The sequence below is a fragment of the Lichenostomus cassidix genome, chromosome 5, assembly GCF_008360975.1.
Source record: "Lichenostomus cassidix isolate B80296 chromosome 5, HeHo_3.0, whole genome shotgun sequence".
Classification (NCBI taxonomy): Eukaryota; Metazoa; Chordata; class Aves; order Passeriformes; family Meliphagidae; genus Lichenostomus; species Lichenostomus cassidix.
Window position 1 is genome coordinate 45,403,139 of NC_139486.1, and position 25,137 is coordinate 45,428,275.

The 25,137-nt window shown below is 37.2% G+C and overlaps 1 protein-coding gene across 4 annotated transcripts in view; it reads right to left on the reverse strand.

Annotated features, from left to right (window-relative positions):
* CHID1 (chitinase domain containing 1) overlaps positions 1 to 25,137 on the reverse strand; it is a 102,248-nt gene that overhangs the window by 69,586 nt on the left and 7,525 nt on the right. For all 4 annotated transcript variants that reach the window (XM_085062806.1, XM_085062805.1, XM_085062804.1 and 1 more), the window contains 3 exons: positions 24,434 to 24,540; positions 23,082 to 23,143; positions 13,293 to 13,385 (listed from right to left, as the gene is read on the reverse strand). In XM_085062806.1, the coding sequence (XP_084918932.1) occupies positions 13,293 to 13,385; positions 23,082 to 23,143; positions 24,434 to 24,540 (262 nt within the window). The remainder of the gene's footprint in view (positions 1 to 13,292; positions 13,386 to 23,081; positions 23,144 to 24,433; positions 24,541 to 25,137) is intronic.

Genomic DNA, 25,137 nt, shown 5'->3' on the forward strand with positions numbered 1-25,137 from the left:
AAATTTCAGGAAGAGAAAATACCTAAGGAAGATTATACCAATGCAAAGTATGAAGTACATAAACAAATCTCCATAAGAACAGACATCAAAAGTGTGACAGGTATCAGTTCTGTCACTTAAAGATTGACTTGAAAATGCTTGGACACTGGTAATGAGGATTATATAAAATTCCACAGTAAACAGAAAATCAAATTATATCCTCTATCTTATATAATTAATAATTAACACTTTGTGGTGAATGTGTGTTACTTGCTATTGACAAGGAAAAGAATCTCTCAAACAGATGAAGCTTTATTTTTTTCTTCTTCCTGGTTTGAAACAACTGTTAACATGGAATGATATTTATCCCATATTTTTCAATTTCCTGTTTTTTAGAAAAATCCGTAATATTATATTTCTAAAACACCAGTCAAATGTAAACACTCACTTAAATTGCTTAAACCAGCAAGAGTTGCTAATAGATACATTATCTATTCATGATATTATTTTTAAATATTTATTAAAGTGTGTAAAAAATACAGACTTAGTCCTGTAAAAATACATATCTGGAATTAATCTAAAAAGTGTCTGTCACTCCTGCTCAACATTTAAGAGATAAGGCACCATACATCAGGAATTCAGAGAGGTGGCTTTCTAGAAAAGCAAGTAGAAATTACCAGTGCAGGGGAATGATTAACATCAAGGATAGGAAATGGGGCATGGGACTGCTGGATGTGCAGAAAAGGGGTGCAAGAAGAAAAACACACTGCAGAGAGAAAATGAGAGTTCTCCTTTCCAGTTCATTGCTGTTTTACCTAAAGTGGACATTTTTTATTCTGTGACATATTTTCCTTTTAAAAACAGTAAAGAAGCTGCCTTACACAACATCCATGGAAATCCTTCCTGTAAGAAGCCTCAGGAATACAACATAATCTTAACAAGTTCTCCTCTTCAAGTAAGAGAGCAATGGCAACCTGGCAGAACTCACAGAGAGATTCCCCTGAGAGCACAAGTCTTATCTGCACATATTCTGGTGAATTTGTCAACATTTCTCAATGGCACACTGCCATATGTATATTAAAAAAACCCTATTACTGGGACAACATCACAGACTTAGAAGAAACCACCTGTTTCCCTTGGTATTTCCATATACACAGCTTAGAATTCCAGTCTCTCTTTACTATTCTATCTTTCCAAATCTAAAATAACTGCAGGGGGTTTGTTTCACAGCCTAGAAGGTTTTTCAGCTGAATCTTCCAAACTACATAAACTCACATGTATCAAAATTCCCATTAATGTTTTACTGATGAGTATTTCTGTATGGTTTTGAGTTTGTAGTCTTTCATATAGAGAGGTTGGAAAAAATACTTCAACAATGCAAGCTGCTTTCATTTACTTTCAAATGAATCTACATTTTCAATTACTTCTTGTCTCACTACAATTACTCTCAAAATGAAATAAGGAGAAAAAAGATCTTTTAACTGACTGCTATTCCCTGCAAGTTCAAACTGCATTCATGTCCCTCACCTTCACCCCCCTTTATAAAAGAGAAGTTTCCTGTATCCTCACATCTTTGAATAGCCTTCATAATGGAAAACTGATTGATTTTCTGTTTCCACTATGATTCTATTTCAGAAGTCAGCCTCTCAGTAATGACTTAATTTTCTTGTCATGCATTATTTTCTATAAAGCAACTGTTTGCAAATCTTTCTTCACCATGAGATATTATTGGTTTTCATAGCTCGTTGCAAATAGAAGCATTACAGTATAATGCTATTGCATTTTATGAACACAGACCACTGAATTCAGTTAATGCACAATCACTGAATAAAAATTCACTACTTCTTCCTGCATGAAGTCTGTTCTACAGAAAATAGGATATAGAGGTAAATGTCTACCCTGTTCATCACCCAGTTACAGGCATTGATAATAAAGTAGTCAAATGTGCAAACAAGTTCAATCTGAAACCATTTCCTTTTCAGAAAAAATCCTCTTGACAGTTTTGGAACTACCTTTTCTCATTTTAAGTTTTTCAAAACTCTCAGGATGACAGCTCACTGAACTAATTTTCCACTAACAGTACTTAGAAAACAATTCTGCATGGATCCTGGTTTCCATGGATGTTTTGCAACTAGATTTGCTGGTGTCCTATATAGATAGTTCATTCACAATGCCCTCTTACAGCTGGTTCTAGGGAAAAAAAAAAAAAGATATTTTCATCTACCCAGCTGCCTGTTTTTATGAAGTAACAGGGACCTGACTATTAAAATCCTATGCCTATGTTAATTTGGCCTGAAATTGGTCGAATGCCAAAGAAGCTTTAGTGAAGAGATGAAAAATGTAAGAGAGAAAGCTTACAGACACCTTGTTACCTCAGAAATCAGGCTAAAACCAGAATTAAGGTCTGTCTACAACAGCATTGTAGGAAGCAGGCAAGTCAACAACAGGACCTTGACACAATACTGCAGTTTAAAGCCATGAACAATAATTACAGATCTAATCTCTGCTGTCATAAAAGGAAGGTGACTATACTGAATGTTTAACCAAAAAAAAGAGAGATCCTCCAGCAGATTCAAACAGTTTTGTTACATAGTGGGGGATGAATTCCATGCAGTTGATTGGCAATTGAAAAAGCATAGCATGTTCTCTTTCTCTGACCTCTCTCCTTCAGTGAGCACATCCTTGCAGACAACAAAGATCAAGGCTTTTGCAGAAAATGATATTACTCAGGCATTTCAGAAAATGCACATGCTTACTGTAAATTGAAATATCTTCTCCAGCATTTGTAATACAGAATTCTTTTTCTCTACTTCCTAAGGACAAAAAGTTGCAAGAGGTGAAGCATAATCCAAACACAATATCTGATCTTGTGGCCTACAAACCCAGATCAATATGACAAACCAGGGACTGTACATTTCAAAACAAAAAACGTTCATTGAACCACAGTGTTGAGGTCAGTCAATTTCAGGAGAAACAACACAAATTCCAAGTTAGTATAAATTTCTCTTCCCCACCTTTTTATTTATTTAATAATCCCTATAAAAAAGTCTTATTCCTCTTAAAACAGAATTAAGAATCAAACTGAAAGGTAATTCAATAAAACCAGTGCAATCACCTCTGGGCACATACACGCTTCCAGACATGGTTTTTCATCTGGTTCTACTCAGAGAACCCTCCCACATTTTCAAACAATAGTGTTGGAACAGATGAAGGCAGAGACAAAAGCAGAACGTTCCTTCCCCTCTCAACTAAAACCTCTCTTCTTAACATCTCCAAATCCCATTTTGCTTACATAATATGAAAAGATACCTTATTGCTAATAAGTCAGAGAAACATCATCCCAAGAGATACAAATTATAAAAGAATGAACAAATGAAAAAGGAGAAATTTTAATGAAAACACCAAAGTTTTGAAGTTCATTTGTAATGAGCTGGAACAATCTGAATATCCCAAGATAATTGCTTTAGCAAACCAGGGCTACACATTAGGGGGAACCTTCTGAAGGTATATGTAGCCTGGGAGCACAGTTCTGACATCCATTCATTTGTAGATTTTAAGAGCTTGTTAAACTTCTAGTAAAAGTCATAGTTTATTTTGCCTTATTTTCTTTAATATGCACCTTCCAATTCTATTCTCTACTATTCTAAATAGTAGCTTAAATTCAGAAGTAAAAACCTGCAACCTACTTGTTCACTGTCTTTGTCTGGTGCACTTATGTCATGATAGGAATGGTGACATTTGACACCTTCAGAGCAAAAGGGCTATCTGTCCCTTGTCCACAGAAAAGATCACAATTTAAAATAAACACCTTACTGAAAACCACAAACCACATTACTAACTGTGTTCAAATTTTCTCAATGGCAAAAATCTATTTACCAAAATCTCAGATAAGAAAGATCAAGGTAGGTATTTTAAAACCAACAAAATCTAGACAGCTTGATGAGCAAGAACATCATAACTGAGTGCTACAGATTCACAGTGCAAAAGCCCTGGGAGTGGCTCCTTCAGACACTCCGAGTGCTTCATATCACTAGGGGACTGTGAATTACAACAGACTGACAAGTGAAAACTTGCTATATTTTTATCAGGAAACAGAATGGTATCTCTATACCTAATGAATTTTTTGCAGAACATTACGGGCTGGCGCTCTTCTTCAATACACACATCCCATCCCAGCTGTTGCTTTTGCAGTCCTTGCTCTCCAAACAGGGAGAAGCACAGGATCTGTTCTTGCCATGGAGTAGCCCGCACAGTTTTCATGAAGCCAAACTAATTACCTGTGGCCCATCTGGTTTAAACCAGTAACAGAAGTCAAGAAGGAGAAACATGCCAACTGATACATGTCCTGAAAAGAAAGCAGGAATTCTCAGCAGACAGCTAGGGACCTATCAGCCTAAAAACTGCTGTCCACAGAGCTGAGGCATGCTGGCAAACCAGTCACTTACAAAGTCTTAAGTTGCTTAAAAAATAAATTGTATTTTAAACTCTTAAGTCAACATAAGAAATACACATTTGACAAAACTAGACAATCTGAATACCCAAGAAGAAAATATTTCTTTTGATACTTGTTGTATTTACCAGTTCCATTTTTGGGAAGGTCAACTGTTCTGCTTTAATGCTGTTTCTGTTACATTGTTTCAGCCTTTTTATAACAGCCATTTAAGTAAAACTATGCACAAATGAACATCCACTGCGTCACCATTTGCTTCTCCTAATTTCCAAACTATTCTACTGCCTTCATGCCAGGGCTTAATGCCCAGGCAAGCCATGCTCCAATAGCAGAACATCATGCAAAACAAGCTTGTACTCTGGAGCATATGAGCCTAATTTAAAAACTCTAACACACCAAATGTAGCCTTAATTCCTCCTTGCTTAAAATGCTCACCATTTTTCTTCTCTTTTTTTTTTTGGAAAGTTTTCCAACTTAATACTGGAACTTATGTAGTAATTGCTCTACACCAGCTGGCTAAGAATCGGTAGAGCTACAAATGACAGACATAGTGAGGAATACATTCCACCCTTTCTTCTCTTAGACTGTTTCTAGCTGACCTCTAGATTATTTTAATGATTCTCCCTAGTGGGAATTCAAAACCAGATGTGTACACTTGCTTCAGAATGTGTCAGTAGAGTCAGACCTTCGTTGCATTGATTTTATATCATAAGGTACAGTCCTTAAAAGAGCCAGTTCTAAGAACAGATTTGTTCCTCTTGAGTCCTTTCTCAATCTATGCAAAATGCATGGAATCTTTCATGGCTGCAGTCAGAGCCATGCTGTACTGAGCTGGCAGCCCAACAAACAGCAGCAAAACCAGCAAAGTCATCAGCGAGGGAAACAGATGTAGTTAAGAGCTATTAACAATCATCCAGATCTAGTGTAGCTAACAGAATTCACCTTTTTAAAAGAGATGTGACTCAAAGACCTATACTTGGAGCCTTTATACAGGCAAAAACCATGAGCCAACTAGCATGACTCTGAGTATGATTCAATTGTATTACCAAAATTTGAAGACATTATTAAACTTTCTCCAGTAACTGTTATTCAGAAGTATTCCGTAATAATTTCCTAGTGCATTTTCTGTTCCCCTCAGTATAAAGTCATATCTCAAGCTGTACCTTGTGATCCAAGTCAAACATATTATACAGGTTCTCTAACATGCAATAAAAATCATTACATTGGTCAGCCCAGGCAGCCCTCTTACGAGTAATTTCTGTGCCTTTTTGAGTGCTGAATTTTATGCACAGGGTCCGATTACAAAACATCTTGATATGTAAACTCCACATTCCTGAGAGTCCCTTTTTTTCCAGGATACTTACAGGAAGATTGACAACTGTGGGAACAATGGAGGGCAAAGTGTTATTACCAGCTAGGCACAAAAAATATGAAACTGTGCAGTTAGCTTTCAGATTTTCCCTCCCAAGCCTCATTTTCTGTATTGCTTGTCCAAAGAGATTGTCTTCCAGCATCAAATTTCCTTATCAGCAACAGCAAACATAGCAGAGCATATTTGGTATATACTTACTAACTCTACAATAAATAAACACATCATTTTTAGAATTGCTTGCTTTTCTGTGACCTCATTTGTCAAATTGGAAGGAAAAGTAAGAAAGATTAGACATGTGGAAAGCTCAGAAAAATTCAGCAACAGTATTAGTGATTCCAACAAAACAAGATTATTATGACTAGGTTTCTCACAAATATTTTAACCTTTCATAATTTTAAGTGTATGTATTGGTAAAGCAGAATCTGACTTAATAAACAGTAGTCTACAAAGTTGGTTTTCTAATATACTGTTATTTGACATAATCTGATAATCGGAAACTTCATCTGAAACAAGTAATATTATTCCTGCTGGTTTGATCCCTGGCATTATTTACTTACCAAAATTTCAAGGCTCTACATTCTGTCCTACATAGTTGTGCCTGAGAATGATGTTAAAAGTAAGTGATGGCTCCCATTCCACTCCAAGACAGACACATGTTAGAAGCTGCTCATAATTTCATTGAATTTTTTTACCATACATTATCATAAAAATTACCTTGCTGTTTATTTGCATATTCTGTATCAGAATTACTACTTGCTAGAAATACTTTTAAGGAAAATAGTGTGTATATATACACTGGAATAGTAAACCAACAAACATATCATTCTTTATACACAAAGTTACAGCAAGGCAATTGAATCTGCAGCAACTTCTAAAGATGACAGATTGCTGATAAAAACCAAAAACATAATTACAAGCATCTGTTCATAATCAGTTTATGAAAGACAAAAACACCTGTTTCCTTTATCACATACACAAAACACTGGTCAATTGTGGCATCCATTAGGCTGAGCAAATGGGAGGTCAATGAGCAGTTTTTCACTGTGTGCTCGTCCTACTTTTCAGTCAAATATGTATGTATATTTAAAGGAAAGGCAGAAAAGAGCATGACAACACAAAGTAAAAGGAGGGATGAGATTCTACCCTCCTGCTAATCTTTCCCAAGAGGCAGAGTAGCAAAACCGAGCCAGTATCAACTGCTACTGGATAGCAGTAATGAAGACTGCATAGATTCTGGTCATTTCATTGCACAGCAGCTCTAGAAAGAAAAGGCTGAAGATACTCATGACAGCACTTCACATCCACAATGTTTTTGCAGCAAGAATAAACTGAGTAGCTAAAACGTTAATTTTGAAGAAGTGGCAGTTTATTGGTGAAAAATACTGAAAATGCATACCTAGAGAAGTTTTAAGTAATAGGAAAAGAAGCTTTAGATTTTTTTTCCTTACATACGCAAATTAGAAATCCAAAGTTAGGGATGCTTGCTGTATTTTGATGAGACAAAAACATACATTATGTTCAAATATTTGAAGAGAGAAAGTGGATTGGATTTCTGCAGCTTTAAAATGAAAGCAGCTGCACCACAGATGTGCACCTCAAGAAATCAATAAAGACAGACAATTTTTTCTAGAAGCTGTGAGGTTAAGTGTACCTTTTATCAGGCAGAAACATGTTTGGCTCTAATTTAAATACTACTTTGATATATGCTATCAGAAACTAGCCAGGAGATAACAAATTATTCTAGCTAAACTGTATGCAATTTACCAACTGTAGTATTTTTTGAGAATGTCACGAGGACAATGATAGCTCCAGTGGTTTGTTTACAATGTGCTTCACTCTTACTAATAATCCCCAACACAGTGTCCCACAAGGTTAAATGAAACCATCCTGCTCACTGACCTCTGCTTTGTACTGGTAGGCATGTTATTAAAACACAGCTAAGAACAGCAGCTATTTTGCATACAATTACTTAAATCAAGGATCAAAGACTGATATATACCTTGTTATTATCATGCTAGATTTGATGAAATTACTGAAGTGCAAAGCTACTTTGTGTTACCTGAGGCTTCTTAAACAATTGGAACAGTCTCTTTCTAACACTGTCTCCCCAGCATTTTAATTATGATCGATACATACAAAGCTCCGAAGTTTTAGAGATTTTCAGCAGATTTTTGATTTTTTTTCCCTTGGAAATGCAGCAATAGGTGTATCTGTAATTCTAAAACTCTTAATAGTGACAGTGCAGCCTCTCACCTCAGCAACTGAGTTTACTTCCTTACTTCACAGTTTACTTTCTCCCATTTACACATTCCATACAGCATCAAGAGATAAAGTATCATCTGTTATTCAAGGAGTGGCTACTGTCTTATAGCCTAAAGATAGGTGTGTTAAAAGGAAATCCATCACATAGGACAAACTGCCTGGTGCATATCCTAACCATCAAAATGTGTCAGTAACGAGTACAGTATTTTATTATGAAGTGATATAACCAATGTCATTTTTATTCCTACATTGTTCAAAGGATTATACTTCAGGGGACAATAAAAGCCCAAGGAAAGCGACTACTAACAATCAAAATACAGAGTTATTTAACACTGTGTTTCACAAAACTAATAGCTTTTAATGAGTATATACTGAGCCTTAACATATTTATATCATATGTCTAAAGTCTGTAATAAACTGCAAATGCCAGGAAGGCAATGGCTATGCAGTCATGGATAGACTGAGAACCCCTGTGAAGATAACACTCTACCTACAGTTTCCAAGAACTTTTTGTCTTTGTTCTTTGTCAGGACAGCAAGACACGGGAACATTATTGATGCTCTTTCCAATGATAGTTTATGTAAAGAAATTAATTTCCTTTATTGCTTTCTTGACAGTAACTGGGAAGCACAAAGGATAAAATGGTGCTAAACCTGGACAAAACATGCAATCGTCTAGTCAGACATAATTTAATTTACCTGTAGACAGAAAAGAGTTACTGTACAAAGTATCACTTTGTGCTTTGAAAATACATCCATAATTATAAAGAATTTAAATACAGAGAAACAAAATAACCAACCCAATGTCTATGACTTATGAGAAGAGGTGCAACCAAATTTCAAGGTCCATTTTCCATACTTTTTTAGCCCCAACACAGTTATGCATGCACATATATAGGCATAAAAGTAGTTGACTCCAGCACAGCTATCCTATTTGGAAAGATTTGTGAAATCAGTATAAAAACATCCACATAGCTCTCTCCAGTATAATTTCTGCAGCACTGTAAAACACTGAAATGCATATATTTAAGGCAGGAATTTAATCAAGCCCAGGATAAGTAGGACCAATGGAGTTACTCACCATCAGCAATGTACAGAATATGCCTGGCAACCCACTGACCTTTTAGAAATGGTACTCATGGTTTATGCATGCATCAATCTCCATGAATGTTAAAAGCAATAAAATTCTAACTTTTTGAGACAATCTGTGGGAAGATAGGATGGAAGTCTTCAGCAAATCATCTGCTCTAGCAACCACTTGCACACCACTGCAATCCTTGCCTGTCTCTTCAGACATCTACAACTGCAAGATTCTGATACCAAGGCAGAATTACAGTATAACACACATACACACTTTGTAGAGAATAACTTAGGCTCCTTTGTTCCCCCCTCTTGAAAATCAGTCATGTTTGCAGGAAAATAATGTAATTCCTGGACATCAGGTGGAAAAAAAACTATCCCAATCTCTGCCACTGTGGGGGCTCTGCATACATTCTCCCTGGCAGAAAAGCTTGCTAGAGAGATTCCTACCTCCTAATCAGCACCCAAAAACATTCCCAGCTCTTGATTACTCTTGATTATGCCAGCCAAACTGCCTCTGGTTAATGTTGTAAAAAGCTATAAAATGTGAGGATTAAAAAAAAAAAAACCAAACCCAAACAAAAAGAAAAACCCAAAAATAAATAAATTTTTTTTAAAAAAGAGAAGTTTTCTTTTAGTCCAGAACATTTTACAAGCAAGCCAAAATCCAAAAGTGCCACTGAGACCTTTAGTTAATGAAGCAAGGTTAAGTAGAGGATCAGTCTCACTTAGTTTGTGCTGCAAATGCTGAATTTGAGAAGACAAACAGATGACCCAACGTTTCCTTCCTGCATCCCACACTCAATCTCATGTGCAGTGCTGCATTTTCCAGACAGACTTTCCCTCAGCAAACTAGTATTTTTAGCTCTTAAGTGTCTCCTTTCAGATAGCATTTGCTGACAGACTGCTTTGATCTTAATGAATATCAAAAGAGTCTAAATTACAAATTCCTAAATAAACTGCTTACATTTGACTATGCACTCTTTAAATTTTAATCAGGGGAGAACACAAAAGAGACAATGTTTCAGCTCCTAGCATCCCAGTTGGGTAGGGCATTCCACATACAGTTCGTGTCTCCTTTATCAGTCTATTACCAGCTGCTGAACTCTGATATATTATTTGATTCTTGATGCTACTTATTTCCATGCCTTTTGCTGTATTTTTGATTAACAGTCTACACTGATTCCAAAAACTACAAGAATGTAAGATGCATTCTTGCACACTTCCAACCACATTTAAGTATTAAAACACAAAGTGAGTTTCAAAACATGAGCTATTTAATACACAGTAGGAGGCACTTTTCCGTTCAAGCCTTGTATCCTATGAATCAAATATTTGCAAGTACAGCGGCTGTCCAAAAAGTCAAGTAAGGTAGAAAGCAAATCTGAGGATTCTTATTATTGATATAATTAAATCCAACGTATTTCTAAGCTTTAAAGTATGCGTGGACATTGTGAATGTTTTAGGATGTTTCTGTAACTTATGAATGTATTTTCAACAACCTATTTACTCAAAAACTTAAAGTCTTTTTTCCAGCTAATGTAATAAGAACACATACTTGGAAGATATAGACAGGTGGCTTATGTAAGATTATTGATTGAAAAGAATGTGACTAATGCATTCTCTTGGGCAATAAAGGTTTATGGATAAATTCCACACACTTTAGGAACACATAAAGATATATGTATATGTAACTGTTTTAGAGGAATGAGACTTTCATATTCTTTCATATAAACTACAGCTGTTTTTTCTCACAGCTCCTCTGCAAATGGCCATTTAGGAAGCAGCATGTAAAACTTATTTCAGTTTTAAAATTGCACTTTAGAAATGCATCTCTTCCCAGATCTAATAGGGCATCCCTAAATCCCAGTTCAGAAAGGGTTCACAACTGTGACCTCATTTTTGTGTCAAAATGCAGGACAGAAGGAAGCAGCAATGACAACACAAGATCCAAACCTTGGTGTGGTGTTCAACAGAGAAACAGCCCTGAAAGAAAGTTACCTTAATGCAAATTCTGATTCAGGCAAAACATCTTTAAGTAACCAGAGGTCTTCTAATAGCTCCAACACTTGTTTAGGGATTTGGAAAAAATAAACTTTAAGGCACCATGTGACTTATAGAAACAAAACAGATTTAGGTCCCTCTGGCTGGCCTGGGTAATGTCAATGGGTATTACAATGAACAGGAATGTTGAGGTTTGTGCTATTCTCCACTTTCCCCCTACCACCAAAAGCACAAATGCACTTCAAATGTGAACACTGTTTATAGCAATTACTTAAACTCTACCAGAGCATGCATTAGCATCTTAAAAAGCATCTGTGTGATGCAGTGACTGATAAGACATTTTAGAAAAATGTTTTAAAATGTTCTACTTTGCTTTACCTGTAATAGACTAAAATTAACAGCAACAGAAAATTACTTCTAAAAGTAACTATCAATTGGGATGAAATGTGGGTCTTAAGAGGGCAGCATGAAAGACTGGAAAAAATGACAGACAGGAGATAAGACACAATAATTTCTCCTTATTTTTGATTTAACCAAATCAGAAGAAACTCAAAGTACTTGTTAGCATCACTGAAAAACCATATGATGCAAAGGCATACCAGCCCACAATTTTCCAGGGAAATCTGCAAGAAATTAGAGGATTAATGATCCAGAACCAAGGTGAAAGCAGAGGAACTTGAAGGATAGGAAGGAATTTCCTCAAAATGCAGGTAGGCCTTCAGTCCTTTAAGAAAAGGGCTCTGCACAGGTATTATTCTACAAAATTGTCTACCAATTTACACGGAATGTATTGCTTTCTTTTGCCACAGTCTTCAACACATTCCTTCTCTCTCTCTCTCTCTCTCTCTCTCTTTGCCAATCAAAATCTGGTGGCCAGCCACACACAGAAGCAAAATGATTTTTGCATTAACCTAACAATTTCATTTTAAGGGTATAAATCAGTTATAACATGTAACAGAGGAAAATATAAAGAAAAAAGAAACATACTCAAGTACATAGTTTTACAGGAAATTACCTGCAATGAGATTTCAGGCAGCTACTGAAGAACAAAATTAGGTAGATACTGTTTTAGGCTTACAGTTTTAAGACGGTAGGAAGTACATATATTCAGAAATTGGTTTGGATGGGGTTACATTACTAACCTACAGAAGAGGTGACACCACAGTTACAGGGCAGATGCTAACTGATCTCAGCACACAGTCTTTTAGTCACCTTCTGCAGGATCCCTGAATCTTTTCAGCCAGATGCATTTAAGTCTGCACAGATAGTTGTAGGCAGAAATGCTTTATTTCCCCCATATGCTATAGAACCTCCTCATAAAACTCAACAAAAACTTGGTCATTGCAAAGAAAAGTCCAGCCACATAAGCAACATTTACCAGACTGCTCAGGCATTCAATTTTCTCAGCCTTTTTGGCACTTTGAAAATGAATGTACACTGAAAGATGTGACAGCCTACAAGAAATTTAGGAGGCTGTACAACACTGTCCTGAAACTGTGCTGTTAAACTCTCATAATCTGTATTGGCTGTGAGGCTATCCATACTGCTATACAGCCCAAGGTAAGAAAAATAAGAAATTGTCACATTTTTCTTTAGCTGTCTACTGACTCTCATTTCAAAAATTACCTAGCAATGCTTCTGTGTTTGACTTACATTACTGAGTTTTCATATGCAGGCATAAGGTTGCTGAACATCTTAAAGGAAAAAAAGAAACTTGGAGGAGAAAAAAATAATATTGCATTGCCAACCATGCAATTGACAGCCAGCTGTGCACTTACAGCTGGGAAAGCCAACCATATCCTGGGTTGCACCAAGAGAAGTGTGGCCAGCAGGTCAAGAGAGGGGATTCTTCCCTGTACTCTGTTATCACAAGACTCCACCTGGAGTGTGAGGGAGACCAAGGTCCAGCATAGCACCTCTCCTTGTTGGCTCCTCTATCACATCAAAAGTTAAGAGGTATATGTGAATGCACATAGTTACCAAGACTATTCAGTGCAACATGCATGGAGAAAGGACTACCAATCCAACCCAAATAATTTATTATTCTTTTAAACTGCACAGCTTTAAACAAAGCTTTGAACTCACTGTTTATCAGACAAGAAAGTATTTCTCATCTGGAACCTGCTATCTAAATAGGAATACTTACCCTGCTGCAACTGCAGGAGGGATGACCAGTATCAGTGTAAGTTGTGCTTCATGCAGAGCTTCAGAAAGGTGAGTGAGCAAGTGAATCAACTCCCTGAAATATAAATATACTGTTAGAGGGAAAGGCAGGAAAACTGCTGCTATACATTGACAAGAACAAGTAACAGTAGAAATAATTGAAAAGATGCAGCTGGCACGAGAGACAAACATAATTCTTTGCAAATTATTATAGCAGAAAAAAACTTTTCTTATATAAGGAAGACTTATTAGGTGTACCCTTTTTAAGGACTAAGAACACTGCACAGCTCGAGTTTTAGTTTTATTGGAACTGGCGATCACCTTGCGATTTAAGTTTTTCCTAGCTTCATTTTAATCTAACTATTCATTGTTAGCATTTAAAACAAGCCAACATACTTATCAGAGCAGGTCACCTCTTGAGGTCATTTTTGGTGAAAAGAATTAGATCAACAGAAGAATCAAACACTGTTCTGAAAAAGCAGCTGTTGAAGAGATTAAAGTTGTCACTGTGTTGCTAGAGACAAGAATTTTTGAAGATGCTTTCACAGCAAAACATGCAATCTTCAAGGGATATTTCTGAGGCCTGTGTTCAGAAACATTTCTTCTGCCATTTTTTTCCCTTGTATAAACAATCCTTTTGTTTCTCAATACATTACTGCATACCTACATACTGTATACCTATGGTGTTTGACAACGTGATATCTGGAAATAGAATCTTCTGTAAGCATCATTTAAATAAAGTTTTCAACAAAAGCTGATTTTCATATCCATATTCTAGATATTTCAACAGGAAAATAAACTTTAAAATTCTTATTTTAGCACACTTTTTTTAGCACTCCTGACTTGAAGAGTTATGTTAACAGAAAATCTTTCAGACTGCAGATACAAAGTTTAATGTTTTCTTAAGAGGAATCCAATATTACCTTAAATTTACACTACATATATTGCCCTTCTGAGTGCCTTTGTTAAATAATTTCATTTTTCAGGACTAAGTTAACTTTTCTATTTTTAAACTGGCCAGGAAGATCACACACACAGTCACATGATGTTAGTACAGAACTCTAGATCTGTTTAGGACTGTGCTTAAACCAGAACCAAATGGAAAGCCACTTCACCACCCACTCCAGAAGGCTAGAAGTACTTAAAAAGGAAAGGCAGAATAGACAAAAACCCATCATCTAAGCTGTTTGCTCCACTTAAACTTGATTTGACCTGAACTCTCAGAAACCACATCTTGGCACTGTCATGCCTTTCAAGCCAGTATAATCCTAGAGATAGGTTTTTGAAATCATTGCTCTTCCAATGTAATTATCCATCACAGTAATTACGCTTGATTTGCACAATGTAGACACTATCCAAAGGTAACAAAGTATTTTCATTTTCCCTGAAATGGTTTGATGCCTGATTAAAACTTCCAAGGGCCTGCAAAGGCCATTACTCTCAAAATCCTGGAAAACAAACAAAGCACGTTTTATCACTTTCCCAATACCAGCAATATTTTCTGCTTACAATTTGAGAGCTGGCTGTGCTGAACAGCCCTGAACAATGAACTATCACACTTCCACCTATATTTCTCTTCTGGGGGAAGACATGGGATTACAGGAAGCAGATTTTGGTCTGTCTGCAGCATGTACTTCTACCTTTCTTGCTCTGGGAAACCAACAACTTTCCCTCCTGTTTCTTTACCACATGCACTCCACATTAGGAGTGTCACTATTCAGACAAAACAATTATAGCATAGAAGGATCCTTTTCCATAGGAACACATTAAAAAATTACAACACAAACCTAAAAAGACATTTATTGACACAAACATACACATCTATCACAAATCCCACATGATATAATCTCATCGAAAACTACAATCAGTATTAAAACTAGGTAAGCAAGCTTTCCCACTTATTTGTATCTTGTGGCTTAGTGACCTTTTTAACTAATTATGCCCAAACTACATCATAACTCGACCTTTATTAGATGTCAGAGATGCTACATATATGATAAATTTGACCAAAGAATCAATTCCTCTAGCCTTTAGATTATTCTACAGTGTTCATCAGCAGGAATCTCTCTTCTCTGCCTGGCTGCCTTTGTTAGCTGTAGGAGCTTCAAGTACTTCAAACTATGCAAAACATTTGCTGAGTTTAACTATTTAGAAGATAGATAGATAGATGATAGATAGATGATAGATAGATGATAGATAGATAGAAAGATAGATAGATAGATATAAAGAGGGGATAAAAAAAGGGCAGGATAGCACAAAAGAACCTAGCATAGATACAGAACAAGATAACACGTTTTTCATTTAGAAACAAGGCTAATACCCTTACTCCCATTCTTCAGAGGCAAAAACTAAACCACAAAGACAGTGACATACTTACAGTAACAGTGACTGCACAAAAAAAGGTAGTATTTTAAAACATATAATGCAGAACCAGAACCCACAACTGTAAACAAAGGACAGAGATTTGTGGCCTGAAAAAGGGGCAGGAGTGCAGTTTGGATTGTTGGTGCACTCAGGACTCTAAAAGAGGCTACATCTAAACAGCCACTTCCTACCCTCCCCCCACCAAATTCAATCAGTATTGATGTGGCTGAAAATAATTACCTTTAACTTGAAGGAGGTGAAGAAGAAAAAGGACAGCTGGACAACTGCAGATTTTTGCTTGAGAAACCTAGATTAATCTCACTAACCTGTCAAGCCAGGTTTCTGGGCCATGAAAACTTTCTGGCAAATCAGGCAGGATTAATGGCTAAAGACTTAATTTAGGCTCACTTCCATGTGCTGGCCAAGACAGATTACGTAAATCAAATGTGCACTCTTCCCTCTCCCCCAAAGAGCAATAGCAGACTATTCATTTATTGTTCTATAAATTAAAACTTTACTGTGTCCCAACAGTGCTGTCTGGTGTTTTAAACGCAAAATTCTCCAATGTTACCATTGGCAATTTTGAAAGAAAAGCTACTGACATTTTAAACATTATAATGAGGTACAGGATAGTAGGAGTAGAATCAATCTTTCTAAAACAGCTTCATTAAATATTTACCAGACACTTCACTATAGTCAAGTTTAACTTCAGAGTAGCTACTAAAATATTGGCAGCTTTAAGATTCTATCTTGAGCTAAGTAGATCTACTTAATTCATATTGTTTCAGGCCTTCTCTTATCACTATTATTTGGTAGGTAAATTTTCCAAGTGTTTATGATTTCAAAGTACTTTGTCCCCCAAAGTATGCAGACCTCCAAATTTTCATCACCCAAAGTTTGTGGAAAGCTTACTTTCACAGAAATCGCTTTTTCCAGCATTAGTCTACTGTGTTTTGGACAGCTTGTAGAACAGTTTACTTCAGTGCACAAGAGTGGGCTGTAGATGCATTTGAAAAGCCAGGCAGAAGACATGAAAGGTTGTTTTACCTTCCCTTCAGTTACATCACCCTTCAGTGCACTGCAACTTTCCAACTTCAGTCACCTTTTTGCACAAATTGGGAGTCAGTACTCCCTGAAATTTATGCCTTGTCAAGAAAATTGGACAAAATAAAGCTGTCTACTTGAGGAAGAAATTGCCCTTTTCTGCCATTTCATCGCCTAGTTAATACCAAGAAACTGGAGTGAATTATAGCAAATCTTTGATTAATAGATTAATTTTTCAGGAACTAACATGAAGGATACAACTGCCAGAAGAGCTTTTTCCTCCTATACTTCTACCAACATTAATAAGATGCCTGAAGGTCATCTTCTGCACAGAGTGACAAAAAAATCACGTTTTTCAGATTGATTCTGTGTGATGGCAGTGCCATCTGTCAAGTAAAGCTGGACTGTTCAGAATATTGTGTGCATTTTTATGTAGCCTGTGAGAATCTTACGAGCATATTATGCCTTTTTCACAACATACCCAGGTCTCTGGAGAAAAAAGAAAACCCACTCAGAAAACCCACAATTGAGATTAGTAAGTGAGACATGGTCTTGTCTAGCTGTTAACTACATAAGCAGGAGAACCTTCACTTGCTCAGGTCTCTCAATATTTCTGCCATGTACATTTCTAAATTTAAATGCCACAGGATGAATAACTTAGAATATGTTATTGCTAAATCAGGCAAGAAAGTTTTAGAAAAAAAATAAGATAGTTATTTAAGAAACAGGTTTAAACTATAAGAAGCAGCAAAACAGATTAGAACTGCAGCATTATCTGCATAGGATAGCTCATTTAGATTTTTATTCGGAGACTCCTGTGTGTTAGGGTAAAAGGTGGATAGCTGAACACTTTTTCACTGTGCAATGATTGCTAGCATGAAAGGAAGTGGCATCAGTTAGATGCAGTCTTTCATCTCACATTAAATTTGATTACACTGTGATTTGTATATTAATAATTTTACTCCCAGAAAACACAGGGAAGAAGTAGTAGGTACCGGTGCTATAGAGGGTACTTCAAAGTATCTGTATTAGACATTTACAAGAGCCTGAAGTGGTCATTACAAAGCCTCAAAACCCTCAAAACCAGGTCCACATACATGTATCCAGACAATTCAGGTTCTTCAGATGGAACAGGTGTTATTTCTAAAATTAAGAAACCAAACACAAGAACTTAATGCTGTTTTATACATGTGAAAGTACTCAAAGCACACGTGCAGTGTTGCTGTGTAAGACTTGAGGCACCAAGGCTCCTACATGAACAGCCAGAGAAGAGGCTGCTCAGGATATCTAACATGAAATCAGGCAGATATATTTAGGTACATAATTCTCTTATAAAAATTTATAATGATAAAATCAACATCTAATGAGTATGAAAAATAAAGCAGCACAAAGGATTAATTTGATTTTAGACTTTAGTCTGCTAAAGCTAAAATTCTATAACCCCAAACCAGAATGACTGGAAAGTTTTTTCTCCTTGAAAAAACCCAAACCAGATTAAGTTAGTTCTGCTTAAGACATGAAACAGAAGATACTTAGTGAGCCTGAAACCAGAGGATTTCCTGTTTTAGTGGATGCCAACAACATAACTTCTTAACATTTCACCTCATCTGGGATGCCAGCTAGAATAAACAGGACACTGAAAACTCTTCATAGATAACTCCTTGGGCCTTGAAGGAAGAATTTTCAATAATTTCCAAAGTTGAATTGAACACCCAAAAAAAAAAAGGTTTTCCAGAAACACGCAAACGGCTGACAGAGAAGTGTCTAAGTTTTAAAAATGCTCAGTAATCACAGGTTCTTAAAGAGGCTGGGCACAGGATTTATGTGTTACAGAAGAGCTAGCTAGCACTGTTACATGAAGATGCTTACATAACTTAATCATCGCAAAGTTTTTAGGCAATTTTTGAGCCCCAATATCAAGACACTAGGGAGAGCATGTGTTATAAAAATGTCCATCCAATATTCAGGTTCAGCTATTGAAAACATGTATCTCATGGGGACACTTGCTCAGCTGAAGTCAGCTGAGGAGAGACCTTCAGCTGCAATTAATCCAGCTTTCTGTTATATTAATTCTCATACCCTTTTAAATCATAGCCCAGTTTATTGGTGAGTTAGGACTCTAATTTGGGGTTTTCAGATTATTTTGCAGACTCACCTGCTTAGGTGTGCACTCTGCTAGAAAGTATCACTGCACACAGTCTTTAGAGAGTGGATATTGCTTTAGTAGCTGAAACATATGAGGCACAAATGTTCCATAAGCAAATCCCCCAGTAGTCACTCTAAGCTGGATAAAGAAACATGTGCTGTATCAAGTGCTCCTGCACCACTAAGGCAGTGCATTGGATGAGATCACAGATCTTTTCCATAACACAGTTTAAAACATGACAGGAATAATTTCTACAGCTTTCCCCTCAATATAGATATATGAAATATATGGAATAACTGAATGCCGTTTATTAATTTAATAGCTAGGTACCATTTAATTTAAGTTTTGAAAAATGAAAGCCATAATGATTCTCTGTGAAATATTTTCCCTAGATCGACACCACTGCTCTAACATTTCATAAGCCAAGCTGGCAGCTGCAGCATATTTCCATATATTTTTATGTATCTGTGTTGAGTTTTAATAACCTGTTGCAAACTGCTTATGTGAGATATTCCTTGTAGATGGGGGGGGGGGGAAGGATTTTTAAATTTTATTTTGAAACAAAAACATGTTCACTTTAAATAACGTGAATAAACTGTATTAGCTAGCCAGGTCTCCTTGTATTGTCAGACTGCTCTGAAAGTAGTTTGAAGGCAAAATATCCCTTCCCAGGAGCATCATTATGATCTCTTGTCCCTTTATCTAGAAGTAGGTTAAGCTGCTTCCAGGTGTTTGATCTTGAAGGATCTGAATCAGGAAAGCCTACACTGCACCTAACAGCTAAGACAGATGCTTTATTTGGAGCATACACAAATACTGTCCTACAAACACTTCACCTCTCCAAAGCATTAGGGTTCACCTCTGTGCTGACACCTCTCGTGTCACCCTTCCAAGGTTAAGAATGTGCTTTACTGCCCGTGTTTGCCACTTTCGGCAGACACAATCTGAAGGACGATCAGGTGTGAATCGCGTTACAAGAGTGCCATGCTGTGGGCTAAAGGAAGCATTGCGCTGCTCCAACTCGTCCGACAGGGACAAGCCAAGCAAAAGACCACCCATGCTTACTCATTTATCAGAAATAACCCTGCTCTGCTACTCAAAAGGAAATTAAGTGATCCCAAAGTAACAGCACTCAAAGTCCAATAAAAATGCAGGCTTGCCAAGGTGATAAAGTCACTTCATTCTGCCCCTTAAGAACTCTTCAAAGAAGCAGTTCACTCCAAAAACAATAGGGAAAACCCCATGGGCACTGGATAGCCAAGCCATTGAGCTTTAAAGCAAGTGATAGGCAAACACAATCTCAAAATGAAGGCACTGGTCCCATAATTTAGAATCATCATGAGACAAAATTTCCATGTAATGATTCATCTCCTACATTCACAAAACAGCTGTTACTGCACACTGAGCCCAGTTTCAGCTTTCTGTCTAAACTGGCATCATTCAGAATGCTGCAAGCCCAGCCCAAGGCATTGTGCAACTTAAACCCCCAACCACTTCTAGGGAAGCAGCAATAAAAGGAGGAAAAACTCACTGATGAGTTTCCAATGAAGCACTTAGATCAGGTCTTGAAATGGAGGAAAATCTGCAGTTCCTAACTTCTGTTTCTATTTATGCTTTTCTGCCAAACAATCTCACATTTTATAGGATAATCCTAAAGTTTTGTTCACAGATGGCCACATATGATCAAACATTACCAGCTCAGAGAAAAGGATCCACTTACCATTATACCATATGAGAACAACCCTCTCCTTTTCAGAAGTTATGGAAAATACTTCCCACTCCTTTCTATCAATAACAGACAGACAGCTAATATGGAAGTGGTGCTTCACCTAAATAACACTCAGGTAACTGAAGGCTAAAGCAACTGAACAGCAGTACTTCCTCTAATACAGACAGTTTTTATCACACTGCCTCTCATAGTGTCCTCCTGGACAAAATGTCCAGCACACAGCTGGATAAACACATCATATGAAGGGTGAGCAACTGGCTCACTGGTTTGGTGCAAAGAGTTAGAGCAGATGGGGTGACATAAGGCTGGTGACCTGTCACCAGCAGGGTTCCACAGAGCTCCATTCTCAGCCCTGTGGTCTTCAACATCCTCTGAAATTACTTGGATGCAGGACTGGAAGGGATACTAAGCAAGTTTGCAGATGATACAAACTGGGAGGAGCTGTTAACTCCCTCAAAGGCAGAGAAGCCCTGTAGAGAGACCTCAACAAATCAGAGGGCTAGGCAACCACCAACCATGTGAAGTTCAACAAGGGAAAACGCTGGATTCTGTCCCTGGTTGTAAGGACAGACTGGGGAATGAGATGCTCGAAAGCACTGCTGTGGAAAGGGCCCTGGGGGTCCTGGTCAGTAGCAAGTTGAATCTGAGTCAGCAGGGCCAACCATATCCTGGGGGCATCAGGCACAGCATTGCCAGCCGGGCAAGGGAGGAGATTGTACTACTCTGCTCTGCGGCAGCCTCACCTTGAGTCTTGTGTGCCGTTTTGGGCACCACAATATAAAAATGACATAAAGCTACTAAAGGGGGTCCAAAGGAGGATCATTGGGATGGTGAAGGGCCTTGAGGGGAAGCCATACAAGGAGCAGCTGAGAGGTCATTTGGTCTGTTCAGTCTGGAGGAGACTGAGGGGAGACATTGCAGTTACAGCTTCCTCATGAGGGGGAGAGGAGGGGCAGGCACAGATCTCTGGTGACCACTGACAGAATGTGAGGGAATGGCCTGAAGGTGTGTCAGGGGAGGTTTAAGGTGGATATTAGGAAAAGGCTCTCCACCCATTAAGAAGAATCTTTTTCAGTGTTTGGGCACTGGAACAGGCTCCCCAGGGAAGTGGTCCCAGCACCAAGCCTGATAGAGTTCAGGAAGCATTTGGACAACATACTTGAGCACATGGTGTGAACTCTTGGGGATGGTGCTGCGCAGGGACGGCAGTTGGACTTGATAGTCCTTGTGGGTCCCTTCCAACTCAGCATATGCTGTGAAATAACACTGTTTTAAACCAACATTACTCCTGGCAGAGAACAATATTTTACCATGCCACAAATAAACTCACCCTGGAGCTAATAGAAAAGTATGCTTTGCTCATGTGTTTCATTTGCAATACAGCATTTTCATGCCAGTGTGTTTAAAATGATCTTCAGAGAGTCTTAAAATAACAGTTACACAGTCTGCCTTATATTTAAGTTAACTAATAGGAAAACATCAATTTTACTTAAATACAGTAAGCACAGTAAATAAAATTGCCACTACCACCCACTTCTGACTGGCAGTTACTAATTGCCTCAATCACCTTCTTGACTGTCTTATTTAAAACACTGCACTAGGTTCAGAGCTCAGTATATAGATCAGCTCTTAGGAACAACCTGGTAAATTGCCTAATTATGAGCAAGAGCATATAGCTTAAGGATTACTCCTTGCAGGGCAAATGATGGAGCCCTTGACAAAGTGACAAAAATTCTGCAGTTTCAATTTCTTGTTCCCAAGTGTTAATTTTATAATAGGACTGTTAACAGTACACTCAGTTTGAGAAGTAACTAATATATGCCACCAGTCAGCAGCATTTGTCCTAAAGAATAACCTGAAGTTATTCTTCTGAAAGAATGAAAGGTGAAAGTCTTCCATAATGAAATCTGCATTCTGTACAGCTTTCTTTAAGCTATTTCCCCCTGGACATTTTAGGCGACAGAGATCTGGTAGAAATACTGTGCTTTAGGGAAATGGATGCCTCAATTTTCTGAGAAACTAACAAAATCTTCAGATTCCTGCACTGAATCATTAATTTCATCACCATATTCTGCTTTTTCTTCATGAAGCAGAAGTTTGGTGTTTCCCTTATGTCTTGAAAGCATCACACTGTTCCAAGCCTCACCCAGAAACCCAAACCAAACAATGTTATGATGAAGGCCAGTGCCAACATGTGAGTGTGCAACTGTCTTCATCCTTGTACAACAGTTACACCATGCAAAACTCAAGTATGACAGACTAATGTGACCTGCTAAACCCACTATGAAGACTATTATGTAATCCTTGATCTCATGTAGAGTGAGTTAAACCCTTCTACCTCATTGCAAGATAAGCAGAACAACTTTTAGTTGTTCCGGAATGAAGTGTATTTATTTATAAAGACACATTGAAATCAACATGGACAAATTAAAAGGACGTTTTAAAGGAGCTGATTTTTTAGGAATTGCATCCTAGAGATTTATACTCACTTTTGCTTTTGATTTCCCAGCTGACTCCAAACTTCAATTACAAAACCATCAAAATTTTCATTCTAGATAAAGAGAATTGTCAAAAGTACAACATACGGTTATTTTTCTCATACTATTATAGCTTCAACATGTTTTATATTCTTATACCACCTTCATCTTCAACACAGCATTTCACAAAGAAGTCCAGGAGAAGCATAAATAATTAAACAAACTTGCAAAAGTTGAAAATCTCTGTTAGTTATGCATGACATCTCTCTTACAGAATAAACCAATACTGGATTAGGAAAACTCAGACATTAACGGAAGATGGTTGTTAAGCAAATAATTTGACACACTTTTACTTGTATAGTGGGGAAAAGACCTCATTATCTCTTGAGTCTAAAGATGTAAATGCTAATTTGGCATAGACATGATACCAAATATCTCCCACAATTACTCTCTCTTTTGATAATTTACGCTTAGCATGATCAAGGATACTGTTGTACTTGATTTGACCTCCTTAAGAGGTCAACTGTTACCGAGGACCTAAAATTGATGTATTAGTTAAAAATTTTAACAAACTACTCAGTTTTGCTCTACAACCAACTTCCTGTAGAGCACTCTAAGATTTCTTTACATCATGTAGCAAGTGAGAACTCTTATTCTGACAATAATTAAGCAGGCTGCCACAAATCAACCACTAATGTTGAGTGTCTTTTGGGTTCAACTTGTCTAGTCCCACATGCCCATAGCTCTAAAGCCATTAGGTAAGGGGTTGACCAGAAAACTTTAGAAAATATCCTCTTCTCCTCTCCCCAGTCTCTTAATATTTTGAGGAAACTGGTTGATCAGACCTGAGCAAAACTCTTCAGTAACACATATGCAGTGAGTTATTCCTGGTGTTAAAAGTGCTCCTTAGCTCTATCACACTAAGCCTGAATGTATTACTGAACAGAAAACAGTACTCATTGCACCCATGACCCTTTTCCTATCAGAAAATAACACTAAGCAGTTTAGCCACTGCTCAAAAATTGTATTTTTAATAGAAATGTAAAAGAAATTTAAAGCAGGAAAAAGTTACCAGTGCAGCTGATAATTTTACAAGGTTATGTTGATCAGACTGATGTAGTCTCATGTTAGACTTGTACTTGACTGCACTTAAGTGTTGCTACACTTCATATTTACAAAAATTGGACACATACTAAGATACACTATTAAGAACCCTGCCTCATTATTGTTTTGAGCAAATTTTATTTTGCTCAAAATAAAATATTTTGAGAACACAAATCCCTAGAAATGAGAAAACACCCATTACAAAAGGAATCAAGTATCATCCCACACTATTTTATAAGCATCATAAATAGTCTTTTTACCTTGGCTAGAAGAACCATGTTCTTGGAAAGCTCCTCTATCTCATCTTCACTGCCAAAAATACTCTCAAAGTCTTGGTAAGTCCAGCCATCAAACAAAATTCGAGGCACTATCAGGCAAAGTTGTCAATCAGTAGTGGAAATTAAGAATTTATTACCTACACTGGAAATGTTTCTGCAGAAATAGAGTACTGCAGATACAAACAGAGATGCCACTAAACATCATGTCCCATGACTAAGATCATTACCCTTTCACTCTGACCAACTTCAGCAGCGTAGATAAATTGACACTGTAAGAACATTCTTCTTCATTTTAGGTTTAGTTAATGGTCAGCACTGATACAAGTTTTAAGAGAAGATACCTTAATTTGATTAAACAATCTTAATTAAGCTACCACTAAGGGCCTCGAGTCTTAAAACAGCAACAACACTAGACAGCAATCTTTAAGTTGTGCATCTCTTCTACCACAATAATGAGGTAGAAAAGTTCATCTCAAACTCTAATTTACTCCATACACAGCCCAGTACTTCACTTTTCTACTCATTTCAAGGTTCTATGACAAATTTTCACTTTTGGAAAGAATGGGCACTTAAGCTTGTGTAATTTCTTTTTCTAAAAACACAAAACATTAAAAACATAGAAAGGCAAATTGCTGTTAGAACAGTTGACAATTATGCCCACAGGAAAACCCAACAAATTTTACGGA